The sequence below is a fragment of the Candoia aspera genome, chromosome 3 (genome assembly GCF_035149785.1).
Source record: "Candoia aspera isolate rCanAsp1 chromosome 3, rCanAsp1.hap2, whole genome shotgun sequence".
Classification (NCBI taxonomy): domain Eukaryota; kingdom Metazoa; phylum Chordata; class Lepidosauria; order Squamata; family Boidae; genus Candoia; species Candoia aspera.
The window spans coordinates 71,637,259-71,662,277 of record NC_086155.1 but is presented as its reverse complement, the minus strand read 5'-3'; the positions used below and the strand labels follow the sequence as shown (position 1 = coordinate 71,662,277).

Below are 25,019 nucleotides of genomic sequence, written 5' to 3'. Positions count from 1 at the left end.
TGCATATTTTATGGGAAAGTATCATTAAGCTGTAAAAAGAAAAGCAGCGGGGGAGCTCATGTCAAATCTCATTTTTGTTCCTGGGCTACTCATTGGTGCAAAGCTACTGAAATCAGTATATCAGTTATTTTACATTATTTTTACTGGATAGAAACACTGCTGTGCTGTGAATGTCTGGAACTGGTGATTAGGAAAGGCAAGTTGCTTATCGGACACAAAGTCCTGACAACCTGAAGTGTTAACAATCATAGAATCATAGGGTTGGAAGGGATCTTGGAGGTCTTCTAATCAAAGGGCAAGAATCCTCAGACCATCCCAAACAAACAGGATGTTCAGCACTCTTACCATAGCGTAACTTTCACCTCCTAAACAGCCACCAATCACAACTGTTATCTTTGGTACAGGGACACAGGCAACTGCAGCCATCATGGAGGCCTGTGCCCTTAACCGATTAGCTTGATCTTCTGCCTAATTTAAAAAGCAAACAATTGACAGTTATTTTATTTTACAGAGATGTTCTATTTATTCCTTGTAATTAAAAATTCACTAAATTACGTGGTCCAATTTGTTCTGATTGGAATGGGCTTATAGGCTGCAAATAAAAATAAAAATACAAAGGATTAGGTATTAATTTATTTTCTTGGCAACTTAAGAATGGATGGCAGAATGTTAGAGTCTTAATATTAATGTTTGACTCAGTGCCAAAAAATCACTGCTAGAGCCCACTTTTTAAAACAAAGAACAAACCTGTGTGTGCATGGGTGTGTGTATAGAAGATGTAAAAAAAATATTATGAACTTTTTAAAACAAAACCAAGCTATATTACTAGTGAATAATTATCACAAGAGGTAAATATATAATTTCTTGGGTTTCCAGTTTGGTACTACAATTTTCATCTTGGAAACAAACAATGAATTTGTGCTGTTGAATCATAGGAAGGGACCCAGTGGGGACTCAGGCTACATATGGACAAAGCACTTGAGGTTCAGTTGAGGAAAAGAATAAGATCATTGGTGTTTGTATATTGGCTCATGTGCAAGAAGGGAGAACTATCCCTTGCTGTTCCTATATGGGTGGGTGTGAAAAAGAAAATTAAAATTAGTTCCTTGATCTCAGAAAAAGTGACTGAGATGCATACAAACAAAACAAAGAGTTGTTTTAATGGAAAATCCAGCAGTCATGAATTAGAGCTTCACCTGAGAAACATGATAATAACGTAAATTAAATTTAAAGGTCCCTCTGCTGCTCCCTTCATCCACTGCCCTACCTGTCTGCTCTCAGAATATACAACTATCAAAAGTTGTAACCTTCCCAGACTGCTAAAAGTTATAAAGGAAAGTATGTGCTGGTGTAACACAAATTACAACCACTTGTCTCTCTCCTGGCCAAATAACACCCTGTCAAATATTTCATGTTAATATCTCATCATTCTTCAGGTGCTTTGTTTTCAGCCGATATACAACACTCAAGTGAAAGGGGCCTAAGTTATTGATTTTCAAATTTAGATTTTCAGAAAAATGCCAACATTTTATACAGAGCAATTTATTATTGATTGATTTTATTTGATTTCTATGGCCGCCCATCTCAGCAAGTGACTCTGGGTGGCAATTCCTGCCTGTTGCAATTATATGTAGCTGTACTAAAATAAAAAATAGAAATTGTGAACGTGCTCTTAAAAAAAAAACCCATGACACTTTTTTTTTGCTCAGCTAGGTGGCAGCACCTACTTGACCTTGACTGACCTAAAAAAAGTGAAAAAAGTTGGACCTGGTTAGTACTTGGATGGTGCAATATGCTAGAGCTATAGGATAAACTAGTATTTGAAAAAAACATCTACCCAAAGGTATTGGAAAACCACTTCCATAGTGCTGCCAAGAAATCCATAGGGACATATCTGTGAAATAACTAAGAAGCTAAGTCAACTTTAAAAAGACTTTACCTTTCATTTATCTTCTCCTTGCAGGAAAACTGATCATCGAGACAAACGTAGCTCAGAACATAGTTTAAAAGACCATTATCCTAGCTCTCCCTCATGTTCATATTTTGCATAATACATATTACCTTTTTATCAACTATTTGGGGCAGTGGAGATCCAGAATGGGTTAAGACTCTGCTGCTATATACTGTCAAGACTATGGCCTTTTGAGCTCATAAAGCTGAGCCTCTAATTTAGAGCCATTTCAATGTGCTCTATATTAGTTGCTTACCTGCGTGAGATTGGTTGGCTCTGCAGTATAGGGAGCAGTATTCATGAGAAACAGGATAGGAATGTTTCGTTGGCTACAGAGCTGTATGAAATGGCAACCTTTTAGAGAAGCATTCTGTGTCAGCTCACCATTGTTAGCCACTATTCCAACTAGCTGTCTAACAAAAACATAAAATACAATCTGTACTGTAAGAACACTGGACATCTTGAAGTCAGAATAGTAAATATTCTCTATGCATTTAATAAAATGACCATATAACAGCAATTTAAAAAGCCATTTAAACAAAATGTTATGCATTTCTTTCATTTTACATCAGTCCTACATACTTATTAAAAAAACATACCTTTTTTGGAGCCAAGCCAATGTACTCTGCAATTTTTAAAAGCTAGCCCTGCATTTATTTCTACTTTACAGAATTAAGCAAAATATATCAAGCAAAGCAAGCTGAAATATTATAAAAGAAAAGGCAATGTGAAATGAAATATTAGTGAAAAAAAAAGATTAAAAAATCCTCAATCTGTTTTGAGATAAGACTATTCCTTGGGAAAAATTATGAGATGCATACAATTAAAATGATTAAATATAAAGCAATAAAATAATCTACACATTTAATAAAATATAATTGTAAAATAAGGATGAAAAATAATACCTGGATTTAGTAGCCAAAAAAATTTAAATAATTTAACTAGTCGCAAAAATATTGTAAAAGTGCTTCTGAAAAAATGTTTGCCCTGCCCACAAATTAGTATGTGGGATAATAGTGCAGTTGGTTATAGTTTTCATAAGCTTAAGTATCCCCTTTTGAAAATCAAATACTGTCCTTATTTTACTGGCAAGACATAGCACAACACATTTCAGAGGTACTACAAAACTGAAGTAAAAAGGCCTGAATTAACATAATAGAGTCAGCTGTTAAAAAGTATGCCCTGTTTAATTATGTTTTATTGAATAAACAAATATTGGCTTAGCTTATTAAATAAACTAGCATTAGACTATGGTCAGCCAACTGTGGATTATTCAATAAATTCAGCAGCTAACTTAGCATTATTTGTGAACCCAATTTCTTTCTTAAAATGGGGCACCACTACTGATCAACAAAGAACAGAGCAGAGATTTTATTTCATATTTTAAGCTATGCTACAGACAGTACTCTACTCCTGGAACTAATCTTTTATATTTTGAATATGTTCAGCTCCTAGGCCAAGTGGGAAATGCAAGGAAGGAAAATAAGGTTCAAGGAAGGATGAGCTTCTTTTTTGAGATTCAGCAGAAATTTCTAAAAATTTCAAAATAGGGATTAAATCTAATACATCAACATATCTGGTTTTATTCCCTCCTAAGAGATAGACAGACTGAAGCTATTAATAATTAACCAACTATAAAGTGCTTACACTTTTAAATGTGCTCACAAAAATTGTATCATTTTCCTATCTAAAGACAAACATGTATTAACTGAATATTAAATTCATAGGTAAAGATTACTTCAGTTAACATTACATATTATGTTACATTAATTACCATATGTAAATAAAATTTAAAATAACATAACATTCCAATTCAAGAAAATATTTTTTCATTTGACAAGGAGAAGAAAATAGTGCAATTTGATGAAAAAAAATTAACCAAACAAGTTCAACCAACCTTAAGTTTTATTGGCTAATCTGATTTCATTCCTAATATATATTTCTGCTTAGTTTATTAAAGAGAGAAAAATACCAATACAAGAAAGAGACGTTACCAAATGCCTATTAACTTAGAAAAGCCTCCAACACAAGATTTCAAAAATATCAAAATGCTATGACTAATCTTTTAAGTCTTGTATTTATGGCACTTTTACTCACACAGGATGCCATTTTGACATACTGCTGTTAAATTATGGACATTTGAAAAAAAATATTTAAAATAATACAAAATAAAGAAATGACATTTTTATGGAATTAACATATTGGACATTTATTTATTTATTTATTTATTTCATTTTTTGTGTTAATCACAAGAGGCCTTTCACTTGATGGACCAGAGCATGGCAGAAGAGCTTCATTCAGCATGTGCACACTTGCTGCAGATACTTGCACGAAAGAAGCAAGCAACCGTTCACATCCGAATCTTGCTTTCTGTGTAGGAGTAAGTACCAACGCATAGGAGTTAAGGGGCAGAGTCAGCAATACTGTCCTATCCTTTAAATACTATATGGTTCATCAAGCGATGAACACATGAGGGAAGCACTGGTCTCTCCTGAAATGATGTTTACACTAAAAATACAAACAAGGTTCAGATACTGATACAGAAAATAATTAAATGCATTTGCTACAGGATTTCAAGATTCCAATTAGCTCTGCAAATTTAATCAGTGAAAAAAGCATGTACAATATTTTCATAAACACTGCTTAAAAAGGAATATATGTGAAATTACTGTTATTCTCAGTATATAAAGCTCTTGATGTATTTTTAGCAACAAGCATTGCTCTAACTTGTCTTCATGTCAAACCAGAAAAAAAGCCTCTTAATCATCACATTTTTACCACTGGAGAAATCAAGGAGTTCAAATTTCTAGTTTGCTTTATTAATCCTAGCAAAATAATTTACTCTCTAACACTACTTAGAGACAAGGTTAATATTATTAGAAAATATTAGGATTCTAAAAAATAGCTCTTTCACATACTAAATGAAATTTAAATATTTGAGCTTTTAAAAGTTTTGAAAGCTTGTAAATATAGCCTTATTAACAACCCTAGGGGAATAAAGTGGATACACCTAGTGGATACACCTTCAACTTTATCAAAAAGTGACTTACCACTCAACCCACTAGAACTCAACCAAAAGAAACTATGAAAAGGATAACATTGCCATATATCAGAAATATCCCAGAAACTACTAACAGACTATTACAACCACACAACATCACTGTAGCACACAAACCAGCTAAAACTCTTCAAAGCATCCTAAGTAACCCAAAAGACCCAGCAGCCCAAGAAGAAAAAACAGGAGTTATCTACAACATTGGAGTTAAAATCGCTGGAAGAAACATTAACAATCTCAGATATGCAGATGATACCACTTCAGTGGCTGAAAGTGAGGAGGAACTGAGGAGCCTTATGATGAAGGTGAAAGAAGAAAGTGCAAAAGCTGGCTTGCAGCTAAACCTCAAAAAAACCAAGATTATGGCAACCAGCTTGATTGATAACTGGCAAATAGAGGGAGAAAATGTAGAAGCAGTGGAAGACTTTGTATTTCTAGGTGCAAAGATTACTGCAGATGCTGACTGCAGTCAGGAAATCAGAAGACGCTTCATCCTTGGGAGAAGAGCAATGACAAATCTCGATAAAATAGTTAAGAGCGGAGACATCACACTGACAACAAAGGTCCACATAGTTAAAGCAATGGTGTTCCCCGTAGTAACATATGGCTGCGAGAACTGGACCATAAGGAAGGCTGAGAGAAGGAAGATAGATGCTTTTGAACTGTGGTGTTGGAGGAAAATTCTGAGAGTGCCTTGGATGGCCAGAAGATCAAACCAGTCCATCCTCCAGGAAATAAAGCCAGACTGCTCACTTGAGGGAATGATATTAAAGGCAAAACTGAAATACTTTGGCCACATAATGAGAAGACAGGACAGCCTGGAGAAGATGCTGATGCTAGGGAGAGAGGAGGGCAAAAGGAAGAGGGGCTAACCAAGGGCAAGGTGGATGGATGATATTCTAGAGGTGACGGACTCGTCCCTGGGGGAGCTGGGGGTGTGGATGACCGACAGGAAGCTCTGGCGTGGGCTGTTCCATGAAGTCACGAAGAGTCGGAAGCAACTAAATGAATAAACAACAAATCTACAACATACAGTGTAAGGACTGTAACAGCCACTATGTAGGACAGACAGGCAGAAGACTAGCAGAGCGCATCCATGAACACCAACTGGCAGTCAGAAGACACAATGAGAACTCCTTAATCTCCCAACACATGGACAGACTCAACCATACTTTCAACTGGGAAACTGTGAGCATCCTAAACCAAACCAAATCCAAAAATGCTAGAGAATTCCTGGAAGCCTGGCACTCAGACAAAGCAGCCATCAACAGACACACAGAAGTAAACAGCATTTACATACCATTCAGAAGAGACAACAGAAAAGCCAAAAGACCGGAACACCTCCTCACCAGCAATCAACACCCAGATATGCAAAGATTAACACTAGGATTAACACCAGATGAACAATCAAACAGCACAATACACCCTAATCAAGGAACTATTAACTCAGGCAATCAACCAAGCAGCAAACAACAGCCCAATCAAGGAACTCCCAAGCAGAGAACAACCCCTCCAGCAACACAAGCTGGACAAACCATGGTATATAAACAGAGAGCAAGGCCTACTCTGTATTCCCACTGAAGATGTTGCCTAGTCTGGCAATGAAATGTCTGCAAGAAAACAACAAGGCTCAGAGAGCACCAAAGACTCTATAATAAAACTTGTTGCTTAAGAATTCCAACTGGCAGAATACCGAAGACAGTATTTCTTCAGGTTTTCATGTTACAGTATAAGCACTTACTAGTCTAAACTTGGCTTAAACAGCTGATTCTGTAGATTGGATTTTCTGCCCAAGAAACCATTCCATAAGAATGCAGTGTCACTAAATTGCTAAAATAGAAGTAGCCCAATAATGTCCAAAGGTAATGATTATATTGCATGGACTAAAGCAGAGATGATTAAAACATCACTACACTTAAAAGAAACAGCAACTTGTTATTCTGATGCTGTATTTCATTTTAAGGAGGCTGTGTATGCAGCAATACTGAAGAACATTCTGTTAAGAATGTATGTTATGAAAGACTCACAAAACTGCAGTGTTATGGATAAAGAAGGCATCCTTACTAGTGTTTGGTGAGATCCTCCTTTACTCAGTAATTTAAGGCTTGATGAATACTTGTAATCAAGCAGCACTGAGGAATACAGCAGGGAGGATACATTTTTTCACATGAAATACTTTGAAAAACAAATTAAGCTTTTTAAGGGAGAAAGAGTAGAAGAGGACTTTGTTATGCATCAATAGTGCTGTGGTATCTAATGCATACCTTCAGCCTCAATGATAGCCCATTTAGTACTCACATATGCAATAAAAATGTTACTGTTGTAGGGAAGCTAGAAAAATCAGATTTCCCTAGAAACTGAAATAAAAATAATGAGCAGAGGACTGCAACTACCCAATGATTTTATTATCTAAAACAGTGTTTTTCAAACTGTGTACAGCAGAATCCTAGGGCTCTTTTGGAACTTGATTAGGATCCATGAGAGATTAAGGGCAAAAAAAAAGTTCATTTGAACTGAGTAAATGTTCTATCACTAGAAGTTTGTCTCTTGATCAGGGGCTCTGGAACTGTTCTCTTTTTTAAACTAACAGGTTCCCCAGTTTGAAAAATTTTGAAAACCCCTGATCTAAGAAAGCTTATAGAGCTTCAATTCAGGAAATAATTATTCTTGAAGATGATGCTTGGAAGCTGACAGTAATTTGAAGTACATCAGCTTCCAATTTTTAAAAATTAAAATATTAATTGAAAGAGTTTTTAAATATTGGAAGGGGCAAGGAGCCTAGTGTGCACCAAGAAAGGTCTTGCATCATAAAAAAACACACAAGGGAAATAATACATGGCAACAATTAGAATTTCAGGTAACAATAAAAGTGGGACATAATATCTGATTTTTACAGGTACAAAAATCCAGCACGTTTTCACAAGGATAAAGTACATTAGAAGCTTATTCTGATTCGTATTCAGTGCAATTATTTTTGTTTTAAATAAGCTCAGTGCAATTCTATGAACTTAACCCAGAAGTAAATCCCACAAAGTTCAGTGATGGTTACCTCAATATAAACATACTCAGGATTGCAGCCTATGAAATGTGCACCTACTACAATACTGGGTTAATCTAGATAAAAGGACTTAATAACCATTAACATAATTAAGTCATTTATTTTGAACACTGCATTTATAAAAATTGTTAAAATAATCTGGCCCATTTATTTTATATTTCACTCTTACCCTTCTATGTAGGCAAATCCTGTTACCAAAGTTATTCCATAATTAGCTTTGAATTCTTGGAATCTGCTGCCATCTATTATTCGACTCAGAATCTATAAAATAGTGTTTAAAGAAATGAAAAATCAGTATGAAGTAGCTTTTCTTCAATGAAAAACTACTAGCCAATTTTCAATTATGTTAGATCAGAAAATCAAATCAAATGCAGAATTACATATAACATTTTGAGGACAAAAAAATAAGTTGCTTAGGCATCAAATGTATACTCAGAATTTTATTTTATTTTCAGCCTTTAAGCTCCTTTTTCTAATTAATCAAATCACCTCAGCAGAATATCTACACATAGAGGAATGTATAAATGCCAGCAACAGTAATGGCACTAGTCTGTCACATCAATATTAACAGAAATCTTAAGCCTCTAAAAAAATTTTTTTTTAATATAACATCTCTGTAGTCTTAGCTGACTTTATCAGATGTATACTGCCATCCTCACTGAAGAGTAAATATACATGTGAAAATACAGGTTTAACACTTCATATATAAAATAGACTCTGGTCCACAAAAAATATACCATAGTAAAATTGGTAAGTCTTTAAGATGCTCTAGCTATTCTTATTGCTTTCAGTAGTAGAATAAGCTTCCATAAATGGTCCAAGCATGTTAAGGGCCTCAAGACTTTTATTTTAACCACTGTTAACTGCCCAGTTAGATTGCTCAGTCTTCCTAAATCAGTGTGAATTATATAAATCAATTTAACGGTTTAGACCCGTCACTGGGTTCTTACCAATTTTATATGTAGCGTGTAACTGTAATCTTGTGGTGCAAGTCCTAGGAGGTCATCATCACTGTACAAGGGATTATCAAATTCTAGACTCTCTTCTATAGGAATGACGTAATTCAGTGTTGAAATAGCATTTCTAATACATTCATATGCATCTTTTTCAGAAGTTGCAAAATGATCAACACAACCACTGACTCTGAAAGAGAGATTTCCTTAATATATAACTAGTATAAAATACAACATTCAGATTAAACATTAGTAGTAATAACGAAAACATGAAAGACTAAGATCTATTTTTAAATAATAGCTATACCCATGAAAAATATTAAATATTACTTTTCTTTATGCTACTTCCAAATGCACATCTGAAAATGTCGCCACTTTATGAGCCTTCTGAATTTCTGAAATACAGTAATTTCAATAGACATGATAGTCCATTTAGTACTCCATTTAGTACTAGGTTGTTTGGGTTCAAGGCAACCTAGCAGTCACTCTTCCTAAGCCAGAAGGTTTATCATGACTTACTGTAGTTACGGAAAGTACAGTATACATATATGGCTGTGCAGCAATCTGGATTTGAAAGACAAAATGGGATTTGACTTGCACATGTGAATGCACATAGCACCTTAAAGCAGCTACATCTTTTATCCAGCTCCATCAGCTACCTCCATTGGTGACATACCATCATGGAAAAGATGCATTTGATTAAAGCTATTCTCAACAGGCAAAAGTACATAACCATGCATCCCTTTTGGTTGTCCCCTTTTGGGAGATGGGCGGTGATAAATTTGATTAATAAAATAAATAAAGATTAATAAATCCTCCAAATCACATTTGTTTTTGCATCTACATTGCTGCACAGCCCAAATGTACAAATACCATTACTATTATTATAGCATTCACAAAAGTTAGAGATTCTACTTTCAAAGCAAGTAATAGAACCAAGCCTTTATGCATTTGAATCAAATTAACTAAGACTGTATTGCAAAACTTAGATATCATTTTATTATTTATTTATTAAAGACATTTATATTGCTGCCCAACTCACGGTGACTCCGGCAGCTTACAAAAATAAAAACCCAAATACAAATATATAATCAACAGAAGTGCAATAGAATGATGTATCATTAACTCCCGATCACAGCTGTAAATTATAAGAAAGCTGTAAATTATAAGAAAGAGACACAGTATAATCAGAACCATACCTACTCAGAAGCAAGCCCTAACTACTATAGGTTTATATGCATGTAAAATCTAATAATATTTCACCATAAGTGCTGAGGCTGAATCAAGATCTAGATTCTTGCAGATCTAGATTCTAGATTTTCTATCCTCAAGATAGAAAATCTATACTATACTGTCTATACTGTAATCATCTCTAACAAGGTTGTGTATGTATGTATCACACAGAAGCAAAATCCTAAACACTGCATTCGCACACATACACACAAAAAAACTGAAGCACATACTGTATACTGTTTCCTTCTAGATCTAACTTGTTTCTAAATTTAGCTGACAAGTAACTGATTGAAAGTCGAAATAATTATGTTTTATTTGCACATAAAGAATTTCAAATACCTGCTCCTTTGGAGAATCTCTATACTATATATCCCTTAAAAGTTTACCCAAAGTTGTAAGGCCTTCCAAACTGTCATTCTACAAGGTTGTAGATATTCTATCTGGAAAAGGTATGGCCCACAAAAAAGAACATTTTTCCCTTTGGAAAGTAACTAGTGGACTGAAAGAAGTATTTCAAAAGAATTTTTGCATGCAATACTAGTAATGTTCATTCCCTGCTCTCTTCTTTTGCATTTTGAAGGAAAATGAACACTAACATTTTGAATAAGCTGCAGAAAATCCTAGGCTTTAAATGTGTTAAATGTGGAGTCCTTGGTGCTCTCTGAGCCTTGTTGTTTTCTTGCAGACGTTTCATTGCCAGACGAGGCAACATCTTTCGTGTGAACAGTCTGGCAATGAAATGTCTGCAAGAAAACAACAAGGCTCAGAGAGCACCAAGGACTCCACAGTTCAACCCTGAGCTACAAATATTCACTTCGACTGGTGTTAAATGTGTTAAAAAAATACAGTTTTACAAAAGGTCTTTGCAAACATACTGTATAATCCCTTGCCTAAGGCAAAATCTAAAGTGTCAAATAAAAGTGCATCATCCCAACAGGTGCCAAACCAACATCTGTTTAAATAATTCCAGTGAGGATGAGCCTAACTTATACTGCTGGAAGTTTTAGCTACTGCTATTATTATTATTATTATTATTATTATTATTATTATTATTATTATAATATTTTTATCATGTCCTTTTTAATATATATTTTGGTGAACTCAAGGCAGCAAACATACTGAATACTTCTGCCTATTTTCCCCACAACAACTCCTCTGTGAGATGATTTGGGCTGAAAGAGGGTGGCTGGCCCAAAGTCACCCAGCTGGTTTTCATGCCTAAGGGAGGTCTAGAACTCAAAATCTCCTGCTTTCTAGGCCAGCACCTTAACCACTGCTCCAAACTGGCAGTCGAAAGGAAGGAAGGAGGGAGGGAGGGAAGGAAGGAAGGAAATTTACTTCCTAGCAATATGTATCCGTTAGACAAGGTTTTACTTTCTAGAGCAATGTTGGTTTGTTTTCAGCATGATAAACCTTCAAATATCTGAAGAAAACTACCCTATCTCCCCTTAATGTTTTCTTTGTCAAATTAAATATGCAAACTCTTTTAGCTATTTCTCATAGTTAGAGATGTGCAAAATCTTCCACGCATAGAATAGCATTTGTGGGTGTTTCGTACCCAAACCAAAACATGTTGGTTTCATATTTTGGTTCGTATATGGAATGAAATGGGGCTATTTTATTTATTTATTTATTAATTAATCAAATTTATCACCGCCCATCTCCCAAAAGGGACTCTGGGCGGTTTACAATAAAAGATAGATAAAAATATAAAACTATAAAACCCTATAATACAGATACAATAAATATAATAAAAACCTCGATGGTTAAAAGTTCTTTATTATTTGCAGGCAGAACTGGGTCCTTCTAAGAAACTAACCATCCCCAGAAATGGCTACTCTCCCTCCCGCCCCAGGCATAATTACAGAACCAGGTCTTTAGCTGTTTCCTAAAGTCCAGGAGGGAGGGAGCTAATCTCACTTCCGGGGGAAGGATATTCCAAAGGGTGGGTGCTATTGCAGAGAAGGCCCGCCTCCTGGACCCCACCAGATGGAATTCTCTTGCAGACGGGGTCCGTAGCATGCCCTCTCTACATGACCGGGTGGGATGGGCTGATGTGATAGGGAGGAGACGGTCCCTTAGGTAACCTGGACCCGTGCCATGCAGGGGTTTAAAGGTGATAACCAACACCTTGAATTGGACCCGGAAGCATACTGGCAACCAATGCAGCTCGCAGAGCAAAGGAGTAACATGTGCTGATCTTGGGAGACCCAAGATCGCCCACGCAGCTGCGTTTTGCACCAACTGTAGCTTTCGGATACTCTTCAAGGGTAGCCCCATGTAGAGCGTACTGCAGTAGTCTATATGGGAGATAACCAGGGCACGAGTGACCGTTTGAAGAGACTCTTGCTCCAGGAAGGGGCGTAACTGGCGCACAACATGAAGTTGCACAAAGGCCCTCCTAGCCACAGCTGCCACCTGCTCTTCGAGCAGGAGCCGTGAGTCCAGGAGGACCCCCAAGTTACGCACTGGGTCTGTCTGGGGCAGTGCAACCCCATCCAGAACTAAAGATGACAATTTCCCAGAAATCGAGGAGCCATTAATCCACAGCCACTCCGTCTTCCCCGGGTTCAGCTGCAACCTATTGTCCCCCATCCAGGCCCCCACAGCCCCCAGGCACTCGGAAAGGGTGGCCACAGCATCACTTACTTCACCCGGGATGGAGATGTATAACTGGGTATCATCTGCATATTGATGATACCTCACCCCGTAGTGACGGATGATCTCGCCCAGTGGTTTCATGTAGATGTTAAAAAGGAGCGGAGAGAGTACTGAACCCTGCGGCACCCCACAAAGGAGGGGGCGCGGGCTGGATCTCTCACTCCCTATCAACACCGACTGGGACCGACCCTGGAGGAAGGAGGTGAACCAGCGCAGAACTACGCTGCCCACCCCCAACTCCCTAAGTCGGTCCAGAAGGATACCATGGTCGATGGTATCGAAAGCCGCTGAGAGGTCAAGAAGAGCAAGGATGGATGCGCTGCCTCCATCTTGTTCCTGCCAGAGAGTGAGACCAATGCCATTTTCGTCCCATAACCGGGCCTGAAACCTGACTGAAAGGGGTCTAGATAATCCGTTTCATCCAGAATCCTCTGGAACTGCAAAGCCACCACTTTCTCAACCACCTTCCCCAAAAAGGGGAGGTGGGAGACTGGGTGAAAATTGTCCAGTATAGTAGGGTCCAGCGACGGTTTCTTGAGGAGGGGGCACACCGGCGCTTCCTTAAAGTCTGCTGGGAACACCCCCTCTCTCAAGGATGTGTTTACCATCGCCTGGACCCAGCCACGTTACCTCCCATGCTGCTTTCACCAGCCAGGAGGGGCATGGATCTAATTGGCACGTGGTAGCATTTATAGTCTGAAGGATCCTGTCCACTTCCTTGGGTTCAACAGGATCGAACTGGTCCCAGATAACCTAGTAAGTACGTTTCCTGGGTATCTCCTCAGACTGTCTCACGCTTGGAGTCTAACTCAGTCTGGATCTGAGCAATTTTATCCTGCACGGAAATTCCTCCGCACGGCCCTGTAGATGGAAGTCTGACTCCCCTTTCCCTAAAAGGGATTGGGTAATCTTAAACAGGGCCGCTGGGCGGCAATCTGCGGATGCAATAAGAGCGGAGAAGTACTGGCGCTTCGCCGCTCTTACCGCCACAAGGCAGGCCTTAATCACAGCTCTAGCTCGTGTTCAGTCGGGTTCAGCTTTTGTCTTCCTCCAGCGGCGCTCTAGGCATCTCTTAACCCTCTTCAAAACCCTGAGCTCCTCCGTAAACCACGGGGAGTGCCGGGTTTGAGTGGGCAAGAGAGGCCACACAGGCGCGATCCTGTCCAAGGCTCCGGCAGCCTCCCTATTCCAGGCAGCAGCCAGGGCCTCCGCTGGACCGTGCAGGAGAGATTCAGGTATAACCCCCAGCTCCCTCTGAAACCCAGCCAAGTCCATCAGTCACTGGGGGTGGACCAATTGAATGGGTCCTGCCTCCCTGCGGAGGGGGGTGGCATGAGAGAATCTCAAGGCCACCAGGGCATGATCCGACCATGACAAAGGGGAAAGCTGTAATTCTCCCCTCAGATCATCTTGCCACTGCTCTGACAAGAAAACTAGGTCCGGGGTGAGGCCACTGTCTCTAGTCGGGTCCTGAATAATCTGGAACAGGCCCATGGCTGCCATGGTAGCCATGAACTCCCGGGCTGCTTCCGAGGCCCGCCCCAAGGAGGGCAGATTGAAGTCCCCCAATACCATAAGCCTGGGGAACTCCATTGCCAAACCTGAGACGGACTCCAGCAGCTCAGGCAGGGAGGTCACTACGCAGCAGGGAGGCTGGTACAGCAGAACTCCCAACTGTTCTCGGGAACCCAACTTGAAGAACAGGGTCTCACACCCGGCCACTTGTGGAGCAGGGCCCCTGACGGCCACTAGGGATTCTTGGATGACAACAGCCACCCCTCCTCCCCTGCCCTGAGGCCGCGGCTGATGCCAGACTCGAAACCCAACCGGGCATATCTCCGAAAGAGCAACGCCTCCTTCAACGCCCAGCCAGGTTTCAGTAATACACGCCAGGTCTGCCCCCTCTTCTGTGATCAAGTCACATATGAGGGGGGCCTTGTTGTTTATTGACCTGGCGTTACAGAGTAGCAGCTGAAAGTCAGGACAACCACGAGTCTGCTGTCCAGGGCCCGGGTTTGAGAACAGAGGGCCGGAACACGCCACAGGTAACAAGCACCGGGGATGTCTTCCTCTATGATGACCCGCCCTCTAGCTCCCGTCATATCGTCCCCTGCCTGTCGCCACCTCAATCACCTGCCCTGCCCTACAACCCCTGGGATCTCGAGGTCCATTAGCCCCCACTCCTGGACTCCTAAGATCGCTGGTTAAGGATAGGGACCCTTCCATCCGTTCACACAACCACACCACAACTCAATCACAGGGCAATGGTGAGCCCCCCCAGTGCACCAGCTCACGCTCTCGGCACTGGTAGAGCCCAACCACCGCCCATACTCCCACCCTGTGCCCCTCCTCAACTTCCCTCACTAGTCAGCAGGGGGGCTACCCAACCACTACTCCTCACCTAACCAGTTCTCACACTAACCATCCAAACCTGGGCACCCTCTCACGTCTCTCACACCTGAAGGGGCCCACCATTCACTATTTAGGGATCCCTAATAGCCTAATTATATCCTGGGACGGTTAGGATGTAACATGTCAGTTTCATATTTTGGTTCGTATATGGAATGAAATGGGGCTATTTTCTTCTGGATATGGCCTGAAATGCAATGGTTGGGGGATAAGTAAACGTGAGAAAAAGGGAATGCTGAGGGCTTTTTCTGGTGACTCAGTGTGAGGACATCTATATAAGCAGTTGAGAAAGGGAGGCAGGGGAAGGAATGGAAGATTGGAAATAGACAGACAGTGGAATATACCAGGCTGGGAATCTGTTCCTTTCTATTGAGACCATCTCAATAAATACTGCACAGGCCAGTAAATTGCAGCAGCAGTTTAGGGGGAGGGAATGGAGGGAGGGAAGAGAAGAGAAGATAATGCTGGAAAGATTATGGGGATAGGCATGCCAACACTCAGGCCATGTACAGGAGAGGAGAGAGGGGGAAATGTGGACCAGCCTTACCCTACTCATCCTGTAGATCTGTCTAGATATTGTTTGTGCCAAAACCTGGAACAAGAACAACCAAAATATCCTGGCTTTTGTTTCTGCTCAGTTGTGGGTGATCCAAAGTGGTTCAGCAGATCTTCCAGAATGAGACACTTTTTTTCAGATTCAAAACAAAATACATTCTCCATTTTGTGCACACCCCTATTCATGCTATTTTGCATTCGGTCTCCTGACCATTTTGATAATTTTCCTCTGGACATGTTCCAGTTTGATAATTTCTTTTTATACTGGCTTTTCTTCTACTATGTAGTTTGACCATATTTCAGGCAATTCTTCATTATAGAAAATTAATTCCTATGAAAGAATACCTATGACTGAACATACAATTCAATCAGTACTAAGACCTGAGAAACTAATGTTTTACTCAGCATGCAGACTGGCTCCTCCTAGTTCCTCAGGATGAGTGTCTTCTCCTGTGGCTGCTTTAACTAAAGGGGGGCCAGCAAGAAACACTGTCCCAATTTTATCTACAATGGCCGTTTCTTCTGCCATCACAGGAATATAAGCACCTCCAGCAGTACAGGAGCCACATACAACTGACACCTATAAGACACCAAGATTGCTGTGTAAGAAAAAATAGATTAAATTAAATTTAAATTTCTAAGTAAGTTTTAAAGGCATGCTATCATCATGACATATTTTCGAGAAGCAACATTTAGTGACTCAATTCAGAAAACCCCATAGTAAGAAATGAATCAAGATTTTTATTTTAGCATACAGAACCAAAACACCCATCTAAGTTCTACGTTACAGCAAAAAGTAGATAATAAATGTATAAACAGTGTATAAACAAGGAAAGCATAAGTGCACATCTCTATCTATTCTGTAACTCTGATAGTGGTGGGAAATCTGTATTTTGGTTTGTTATATACCCCAAATCAGACACAACCTACTGGAATTTTGAAATGACTTATGGTTAAATTTTTCAAAAGGGGGAATAATTTTATATGACCCACTATGTGCCTCAGTAATTCACTGCAGAGAATAAGATAAAGAAACTAATATAAATGCTTAATATGCTCTTTCTTACTTAATGACTACAACAGGGACCAGAAAATTGGTTGTTAAGCAGTGCAGTCGTTAAGTGAGAAACCACATGACCAGACCCGATTTTACAACCATTTTTACAATGGTCATTAAGCAAATCACGGGTTGTTAGGCAGACCCGATTTTACAACCATTTTTACAATGGTCATTAAGCAAATCACGGGTTGTTAGGCGAATCCAGCTTTCCCAATGGACTTTTTTTGCCAGGTCACAAATCACGATCACATGACTGCAGGACACTGCAACTGGTCATATATACAAGCCGGCTGCCAAGTGCCCAAATTGTGATCATGTGACTGTGGGGGTGGCGTGACAGTGTGCAACAGTTATAAGATCATAAAGTACTTTTTCTAAGGCCAATGTAACTTCAGACCATCGTTAAACAAACAGTTGTTAAGCAAGGACTACCTGTAAACCATTAACCAGAGATCTATCTACAAAACTGTTTCTGGATCATAACAAACAGAATTACCAACATATGAAAAAAATTAGCTGCTACGTGTCTCTTCTGAAATATTATTAAGTGCTATGCTCAACAGTTGCTTATTCTTCTGCTTACTAACCTAATTTTGCTGGAAAATATATTTTAAAATGTACCATCCAATGTAATATTTTACCTGAGGGATTTTCAGTGCAGACATTACAGCCTGGTTATAGAAAATTCGGCCTCCATGGAACTGGTCAGCAAACAGCTCTGCCTAACAATTCAGAGGCAGAAAAGAGCAAGAGAAAACAATGAGAATGAGTTTCAGCGATGTATAAATTTAGAACCTATAAACATCACTTTGCATAATCAAACAAAAGCCATATTCAATTTCCATATTACATCCAATTTTAGAAAAGCAATGTTAGACAACGTTAGCTTTCCAAGATTTTATCTGTTCTTTTTTCAGGCAGTAACTGAAAAAGCTAAAGCTTTTCACCATTTCAGAGCAAAGTCAGTTATGTGGTAAAAACTTTCCCCTGCATCCATTTGCTTATGTTTCCAAACTAAGGCAAAAGGGATCAGATACCACCCAAAATGAATACAGGCAGTGCCTTCCTAAACAATAAAAAAAAATTATTTATAAGGAGTTGCTCTCTGGGATACAATCTGTTCTATGTCACTGGTAAAGGTTGGAGGTTATAAACCCTTTCTCCCAGAAAGAACACAGTGAAAAGGGGAAAACCAAGCTTCCTAATTGTTATAGAAAATTTGCATTCAATATCCAGTTCTGATAGGACTGCACATAGTATCAAAAACATTCCTTCTCTGCTATTGGCAAAAACAATCTTAACACATAATTTTTGAAATGAATATTGTGACCCGCCTTGGAAAGAATTCCGTCTGGCAGGGTCCGAGAGGTGGGCCTTCTCTGCAGTAGTGCCCTCCCTCTGGAACATATTGCCCCTGGAGGTGAGGTTAGCCCCATCACTCCTGGCCTTCCGGAGGAACTTGAAGACCTGGCTCTGCCACCTGGCCTGGGGCAGGGAGGACAATAGTCATGCTTTGGGGTTGGCTAGTGCCTTGAAGGACCCCTTCCACATAGAGACTTAATGTGATCACAGCCATCTGGATTTTACTCTTATTTATATTTATTAGTGATATATAATTTTATAGTGCATTTTTATATATTTATTATCTTTATGATTTTGTTGTAAACTGCCCAGAGTCCCTCTGGTGGGAGGAGATGAGCGGTGACAAATTTGATAGATGAATAAATAAGTTGGCAGGGAAGGTTTCAAATTCCAATCATGTGACAGTAGAATGCTGCAACTGTCTTAAGTGTGAGCTGGTTGCCAAATGCCCAGATCATGATCACGTGACCATGGGGGTGCTGGGATGGCCAGAACTTTGAGGACCGGTCATAACCACCACTTGTTCAGCACCATTGTAACTTCGAACGGTCACTGAACCGAAGTACCATGAAAAATGGATTATCTGTGAATTATCCATGGATAGACCAATTGTGAAAATTAAAACAAATGAAAATTTTGAGGGTCATCTTATCTGTGGGTGGCACATTTTTCATGGTACTTTGGTTAAAAATTTGAGGGTTGGCTTATCTGTAGATGGTCTTATGCATAAAAAAAGTGTGTGTATAAAATACAGTATTATATACAGTATTATAATAGTACATTACATTACATTATTAATGCTTTACCTGAAGTGGCAAGAATGCTCCCCCACTGTCTACCAGGTAGACAAGTGGAAGTTTATTTTTAATTGCTATTTCTTGAGATCGTAGTAGTTTCTTCAGTGTAATAGGATAAATGGTTCCACCTTTTATTACTGCATCATTTGCTATGAAAACACACCAGATTCCAGATATTCTTCCAATTCCTTAAACAAAAATTGTCATAAAGAGAAACATTAGCAGGCTTTCTGCATATGAAAATAATTTATAACTGTATACAACATTAAGACATTGTACACAAAATTTCAGACAGTTTTTTGTAACTTCTTTTGCTGCCAAGGAGATAGCTTGATTTTCAATACTTGCTACATTGCTATGATGCTACCGTTGAAACATAAGGAACAAAGCAGAGACAAAACAGGTAATTCTTATTTTTTTTCAAAACCTCCAAATATGTTAAAACCAAACTGTCAAAGCACCTTGAAAGCTCAGTTTGTATCCTACTTTTATTTTGCTTTCCTTTACTGTAATTTTAGTTAACTATCTTTGTCCAAAACATTAATTCTATCAACTAGCTGAACAACTGATTAATAATTTAGTTTTTAACTGATCAGTCTATAATCATATCATGTGCCACCTATACAGTGGGCCATGGTTCAGCTTAGCAGAACTGGCAAGAGATTAGCGAGACATGAGAATGATACTTTCTCTTCCATAGTATAGTTATACATTCACACAAACTGCTCCTCAGAAATTTTCGATTACTGTAAGAAATATAAAATGTTACTTTAAAAGTATATATTATAAGCATATTTTCATCTAGAAAGGTGGTAATCATAAATAGATTTATTAAGCTGATGTGAATTTGGGCCAAACTATGACTATTTTAGGCAATGGCAAACCACCCCCCTATAGTCTGCCAAGAAAACATCACAAAAGTGGCGTCCCCCCGAAGGGTCAGACATGACTCAGTACTTGCACAGGGGTCTTTCACCTCTCACCAAACACTAATCCCAAAAATGTATCAAAACAGTAACAAAATACCACACTGATATCTCCTCTAATTCTGTATTCAGTACTGCATCTCTCAATATGCACTGCATTCTTTTTCTTGTTATTGTTGACAGCAAGCCCAATTCCCACCACATCTGAACTGATTAGGAGCTTTGGACACACAGATGATGACATCATTTACCTTGAATTTCCCCTTATACAAAACTTACCAGTGATACATCCTGCAGCAGGAACATCACCATATGGCATATCAAGCCCTGCAAGAGGGGAAAGCTCAAGAAAAGTTTCATCATCAAGAAGCAATTTCAAGCGTTCATGAACTAGCAATTTCTTTTTCCTCTGAGTGTGAATCAATATTGCATTTTTTGTTCTGCCTTTGCTGACCTTCTCATGCAGCTCTGAATACCTAGTATGAAAAAGAAACACTAAAAAAAAACAAACAGAAACATATCCCAAATCTCCTTATCAATATTCTCATAGATGTTAAATAGCAATATGCATATTTATTCTGCCATCATATTGGTGGGGAAATAATGAGGTTGTGTATAGTTAGATGAAAACTCCGCAGTTAGTAGCATTTTTAATATTCAGTAGAAAAATAAATATGAACTTATACTAGAGTCTGGTAGGAACAATTAAGCAGCATACAGTAGCATGCTTAGCTGTTCAAGGTAAGCCAGAATTCTTGGCAAGGCTGGCTTCCTCCAGACATATAAACATTCTATTCTAAAGTCCCTAAGAAATCTTTTGCTGTCATAGTGACCATCCACAGATCTTAAAGAAATCTGCCATTTAAAATTACTTCGTTCTCTGATTCTTGGACTTTGGCTTCCTCAAAAGATCCTGTGGAAATTATTAAACTGAAAGAATTTATGAAAAGTTATGCCTTGATCTTCATGTTAATCTTTCACCTCTTGTTAATGATTCTGAATAAAGCCCTATATGTCGCTTTCTCTGCTTTTATCATTGAATCATGATTAACTGAAGTAAATTACCATTAATTCATTGGGATTTTAGAAAAGAACGAGTAACTACAATAACTTGCATTCAAAATAAAAATTGAGAAAACTTTGCAATAATATACAAATACAACAGAGGTATTACTTTTAAAATTATTAGAAATACTGGTTTTATTTTCTTAGCCATGCATAGGTGTTATAAAGAGAATTGCTGGGTATTTATTTGCCCTTGAAACTATGTGGAAGTAGTTTACAGAGGAGGAATTAACTTAAATTTATAAATAGTAGCAACGTATCTTAGAAGGCCCTTTCTGTAATACTTTTATTAGAATGCATTATGACCCTTATCATTTTGATGTTATGATCCTATATACTATTTAAAGATGTAATGGTTCTTTTATCTTTGCTTGTTAATTAAGTATTCTCCTCATTCCAAATATTTTATATCAGACTGGTTTTAAATGTTACATTTTAGTACTGTATTCTTGATTTTTTGAGCTGACTTGATACAATTTGCTGTCATTTTATATCCTAAAATGGTCCTAAAAGCATACATAACCTATGGTTAAACAATAAACATACTGGCACCTTTATCTATCCATCCATCTTCCATCCTTAATAAACCATAAAAACCAAGAAAGCATGCCTTCTCTGTATTGGCACCTGTCTTGTGGAACAGCCTCTCCCTTCCCCCAAGATATGGATAGCCCCAACCCTGCTGGCTTTCCATAAGGCCATGAAAACCTGTCTATTCTCCAAGACACTGAGCCTGAAGTGCCAATGGACCTCTGATGTAAATGCCATTGTATCTCTTATATTGCTTGTCTTTTTTATGTATTAGATTGTTATTTTGGTTGTGTTTTTATCTGCTCCCTGCCCATAGTACCTCTGATAGATGAGTGGTGATATAAATATGCTAAATAATATAAATTGATTATATACACAGTAATTTTGATTATGCACTATGAAGTTAAAGAATGAATCTGCAATCTCAGCTAAAGCATACAAAATTACTTCAGATATTGAGGGAGAGAAAGAGAGAGTGTTTTGTTGTTTATTGTTATTATTTATTATTTTGGGGGTTTTGGTTTTTATTCCTATGTTTGGTGCCCAAATTTGCAATTGTGAGATAGGCAGTATATAAATCAATACAATAAATAAATGAATAAAGATACTGCCCCAAACAGTTTGATGATCAAGTGAAAGATGAAAGTGGTAGGAATATTGCAAGCAAGGGAGTTACCTTTGAATACATGTCTCACTATTCCTTGCATTTCCTTCAAATATATGTCTATACAGTGAAGGAATTTCACCCTCTAATAGTGGAAAATTTCTCATATACTGATGCTTATGTTTTATGTTAAAATGCATAGGTGAAGAATGTATCATGTTATCTGGAACTTTATTGACAGATTGTATTGTAGACTTGCAGTTCAGCAAGTTCCGTATTTGTCGTTTGCCCATGTCAATTTCCTGCCATTGCCTCTTGGATGTTTGGAATAATCTGAAGTAGGATGTAAATAAAGGGCGCTGTGAATTCCAGGAGAATGGAGTAAAAGGGATACCGTTCCACATCATTCTGGAATGATAAACCAACAAAATCAGTTATTAATACAAAAGTAAACTTAATAATTACAAAATCAAATAAGCTAATACAAGTCTTTCCCCAATTTCATGATCTCCAGATAAGTTCGGCTACAACTCCATAATTCCCAGTTTATATGACCAATGACTTTACAAGCTATGAATTACTGGATTTGAAGACTATATTTCCATTTAGAGGATATAAAGTTGGGGAATGTTGTGCTAAAGTATAACTAGATTTGGTCAACCATTTTCAGTGTCACATGGAACTATGTAAAACTTTTATTAAAACAAACTTTCTCACAATTTCAATCCATTTCAATAATTAAGATGTAAATTTAATAGGAAGGGAACAATCCTAGAGTCCAGCATAAATAGTCACCTTTATGGAAGATTCTACTATCTGTTAAAGTAGATGGGATCCAAATCCTTTCAGGAGCAAAATTAAAAGCAGTAGGAAAAAGCTTCTCTACCTATTCCTAATAATTTCCTTATATCAAACATAATATTGCTCCCAGTGATGCCTTCAAATTAGTTCTTCCTCCAAATTATGGTTTATAACTATTGACAGACACATCTTCACTTCATATGGCTTCAATCTACTTATGATATGTATTACCTGTTTCTGACTGATAACATAATCAATGCAGGGAGACTACAATCAATTTACATTAAAACATTTTACAGTAAAATCTTTAAAAATTCCCAGATTTTTAAAACAACACAAAATACTTCTAAAGCCAATAACACAAAAGAAGTCAACCAGAAACTAGTGACATTCAATTAAATTATGCCAAATTCTTACATTCTTATCATATACATACAAATACATACAAATTCTTATCAGTATATGACAAAATATTTATCTTAATAACATCACATATAATTCACATGCAATTAAGTTTTCTGTTTGTCATCTTTTTTATCCTAATTCAAACCAAAACATCAGCTTTTCCTCTTGGGTAAAATGTACCAGTCTCTAGATAGTCACTTTTTATACTTTTTCCTAATTCTATGATATCCTTTTAAAACTAAGGCAACCTAAAGTTACGTTTTTAGACCCTGAGCTTTAAAATTAAATTGGAAACACAGGCCAAGATTATTCAATACAGTACCGTATTCTTAGATTCTGAATCAGGCCTATCATATCTGGGATGCAAAACTTCCGACCAGTGCCAGATAACAGTGAAAATACTATTGGAAGAATAGTAACTAGTAAATAGTAACTTTTTAGTAACTACTTTCTAACAATACTAGAGCTTTGGTACCCAGTTTGGGGATTTTTCAAAATTAGGCATAGCTCTCCTAGATGAAAATAAGGAATTTCCCAAAGATTTTAATGCCTGAACAAGCCCAGAAGTGAGTCTTTCAGATAATCTGGATACAAATCACATGGGGATTCACAATAATCATAACTAGCAATTTGAATCATATGTAAAAGTCAAAATAAAATAGAACTCAGCTCCATGAAGTTTTGCTGACATCAGTACAAAAGTACACTGCCTGTTTCAGATCAAGTTTCCAAACACTTTTTGAAGGCAGTTCTGAATAGAGCGTTTTTCAATAGGTAACTAAGGTATGTGACAGCATATTTTTATTTTTATTATTATTTATTAAACAGAATTATAAGGCTGCACAACTCACACACAGTGACTCTGGGAGGCTTACAGAATTAAAAACCATAAAAACACAATAGACGCACACACCCCCGCAGCAGCAAACACCTTTACACCAGCCACTTGACTGGCTTCAAAGCAGCTTAGGGTCCCCAGACCCGTTGACAGAACGTCTTCAGGGCCTAAACCATATTTGACACATATAGGAATAGCATAAGCATAAACCATATTTGACACATATAGGAATAGCATAAGCATAAACCATATTTGACACATATAGGAAAAAGAGTAATTTATAGCCTTCCCTTAGCTGTGCAAATGCACTTAGGCTAAGCCCAAAAGCTGGGTATCCAAATCCACAAGCACACCCAAATTGCAAACTCTGCGTTTAGGGAAGTGTGGACTTTGGATAACGAAGTGGTGTCGCTCAGTATTAGTCAATAAAGGCACTCTCCCACGAGAAACGTTACGACTTCATAACCAAAAAGCTGTAGGCAAAAAATGAGGGGACCCCTCAGACCTTTGAAAAGTTTGGAGGGAAACGGCCGCTGACGGAGAGACGGCTTTGATCTCAGCCGACACCGCCAGCTCCGAGTAAAGATCTGCCTAGCTGGTACACAGCGGCCCGCCAGCAGCCAAACTCGTCAATTTATACCGTTTATGGGGCGTAACGCTTCCCAGAAACTTTACCCTGCGCTACCACGACATAAGGCACCGCGCCTTGAGGGAGAGACGGCCGCCGGTCCCAATCCTCGTCTTGGTCCCTCCGG

The 25,019-nt window shown here is 38.3% G+C and overlaps 1 protein-coding gene across 1 annotated transcript in view; it reads right to left on the bottom strand.

Annotated features, from left to right (window-relative positions):
* Positions 1–25,019, bottom strand: part of LOC134493504 (biotin-dependent 3-methylcrotonyl-coenzyme A carboxylase beta1 subunit-like) — a 35,747-nt gene extending 10,728 nt beyond the window's left edge. Inside the window, exons 1-10 of the mRNA XM_063298096.1 lie at positions 24,770–25,019; positions 22,293–22,628; positions 20,300–20,496; positions 19,104–19,282; positions 17,577–17,657; positions 16,277–16,455; positions 9,015–9,207; positions 8,234–8,325; positions 2,208–2,364; positions 346–468 (exon numbers count right to left, since the gene is read on the bottom strand). Coding sequence (XP_063154166.1) covers positions 346–468; positions 2,208–2,364; positions 8,234–8,325; positions 9,015–9,207; positions 16,277–16,455; positions 17,577–17,657; positions 19,104–19,282; positions 20,300–20,496; positions 22,293–22,627 — 1,536 coding nt within the window. The 5' untranslated portion in view covers position 22,628; positions 24,770–25,019. The remainder of the gene's footprint in view (positions 1–345; positions 469–2,207; positions 2,365–8,233; positions 8,326–9,014; positions 9,208–16,276; positions 16,456–17,576; positions 17,658–19,103; positions 19,283–20,299; positions 20,497–22,292; positions 22,629–24,769) is intronic.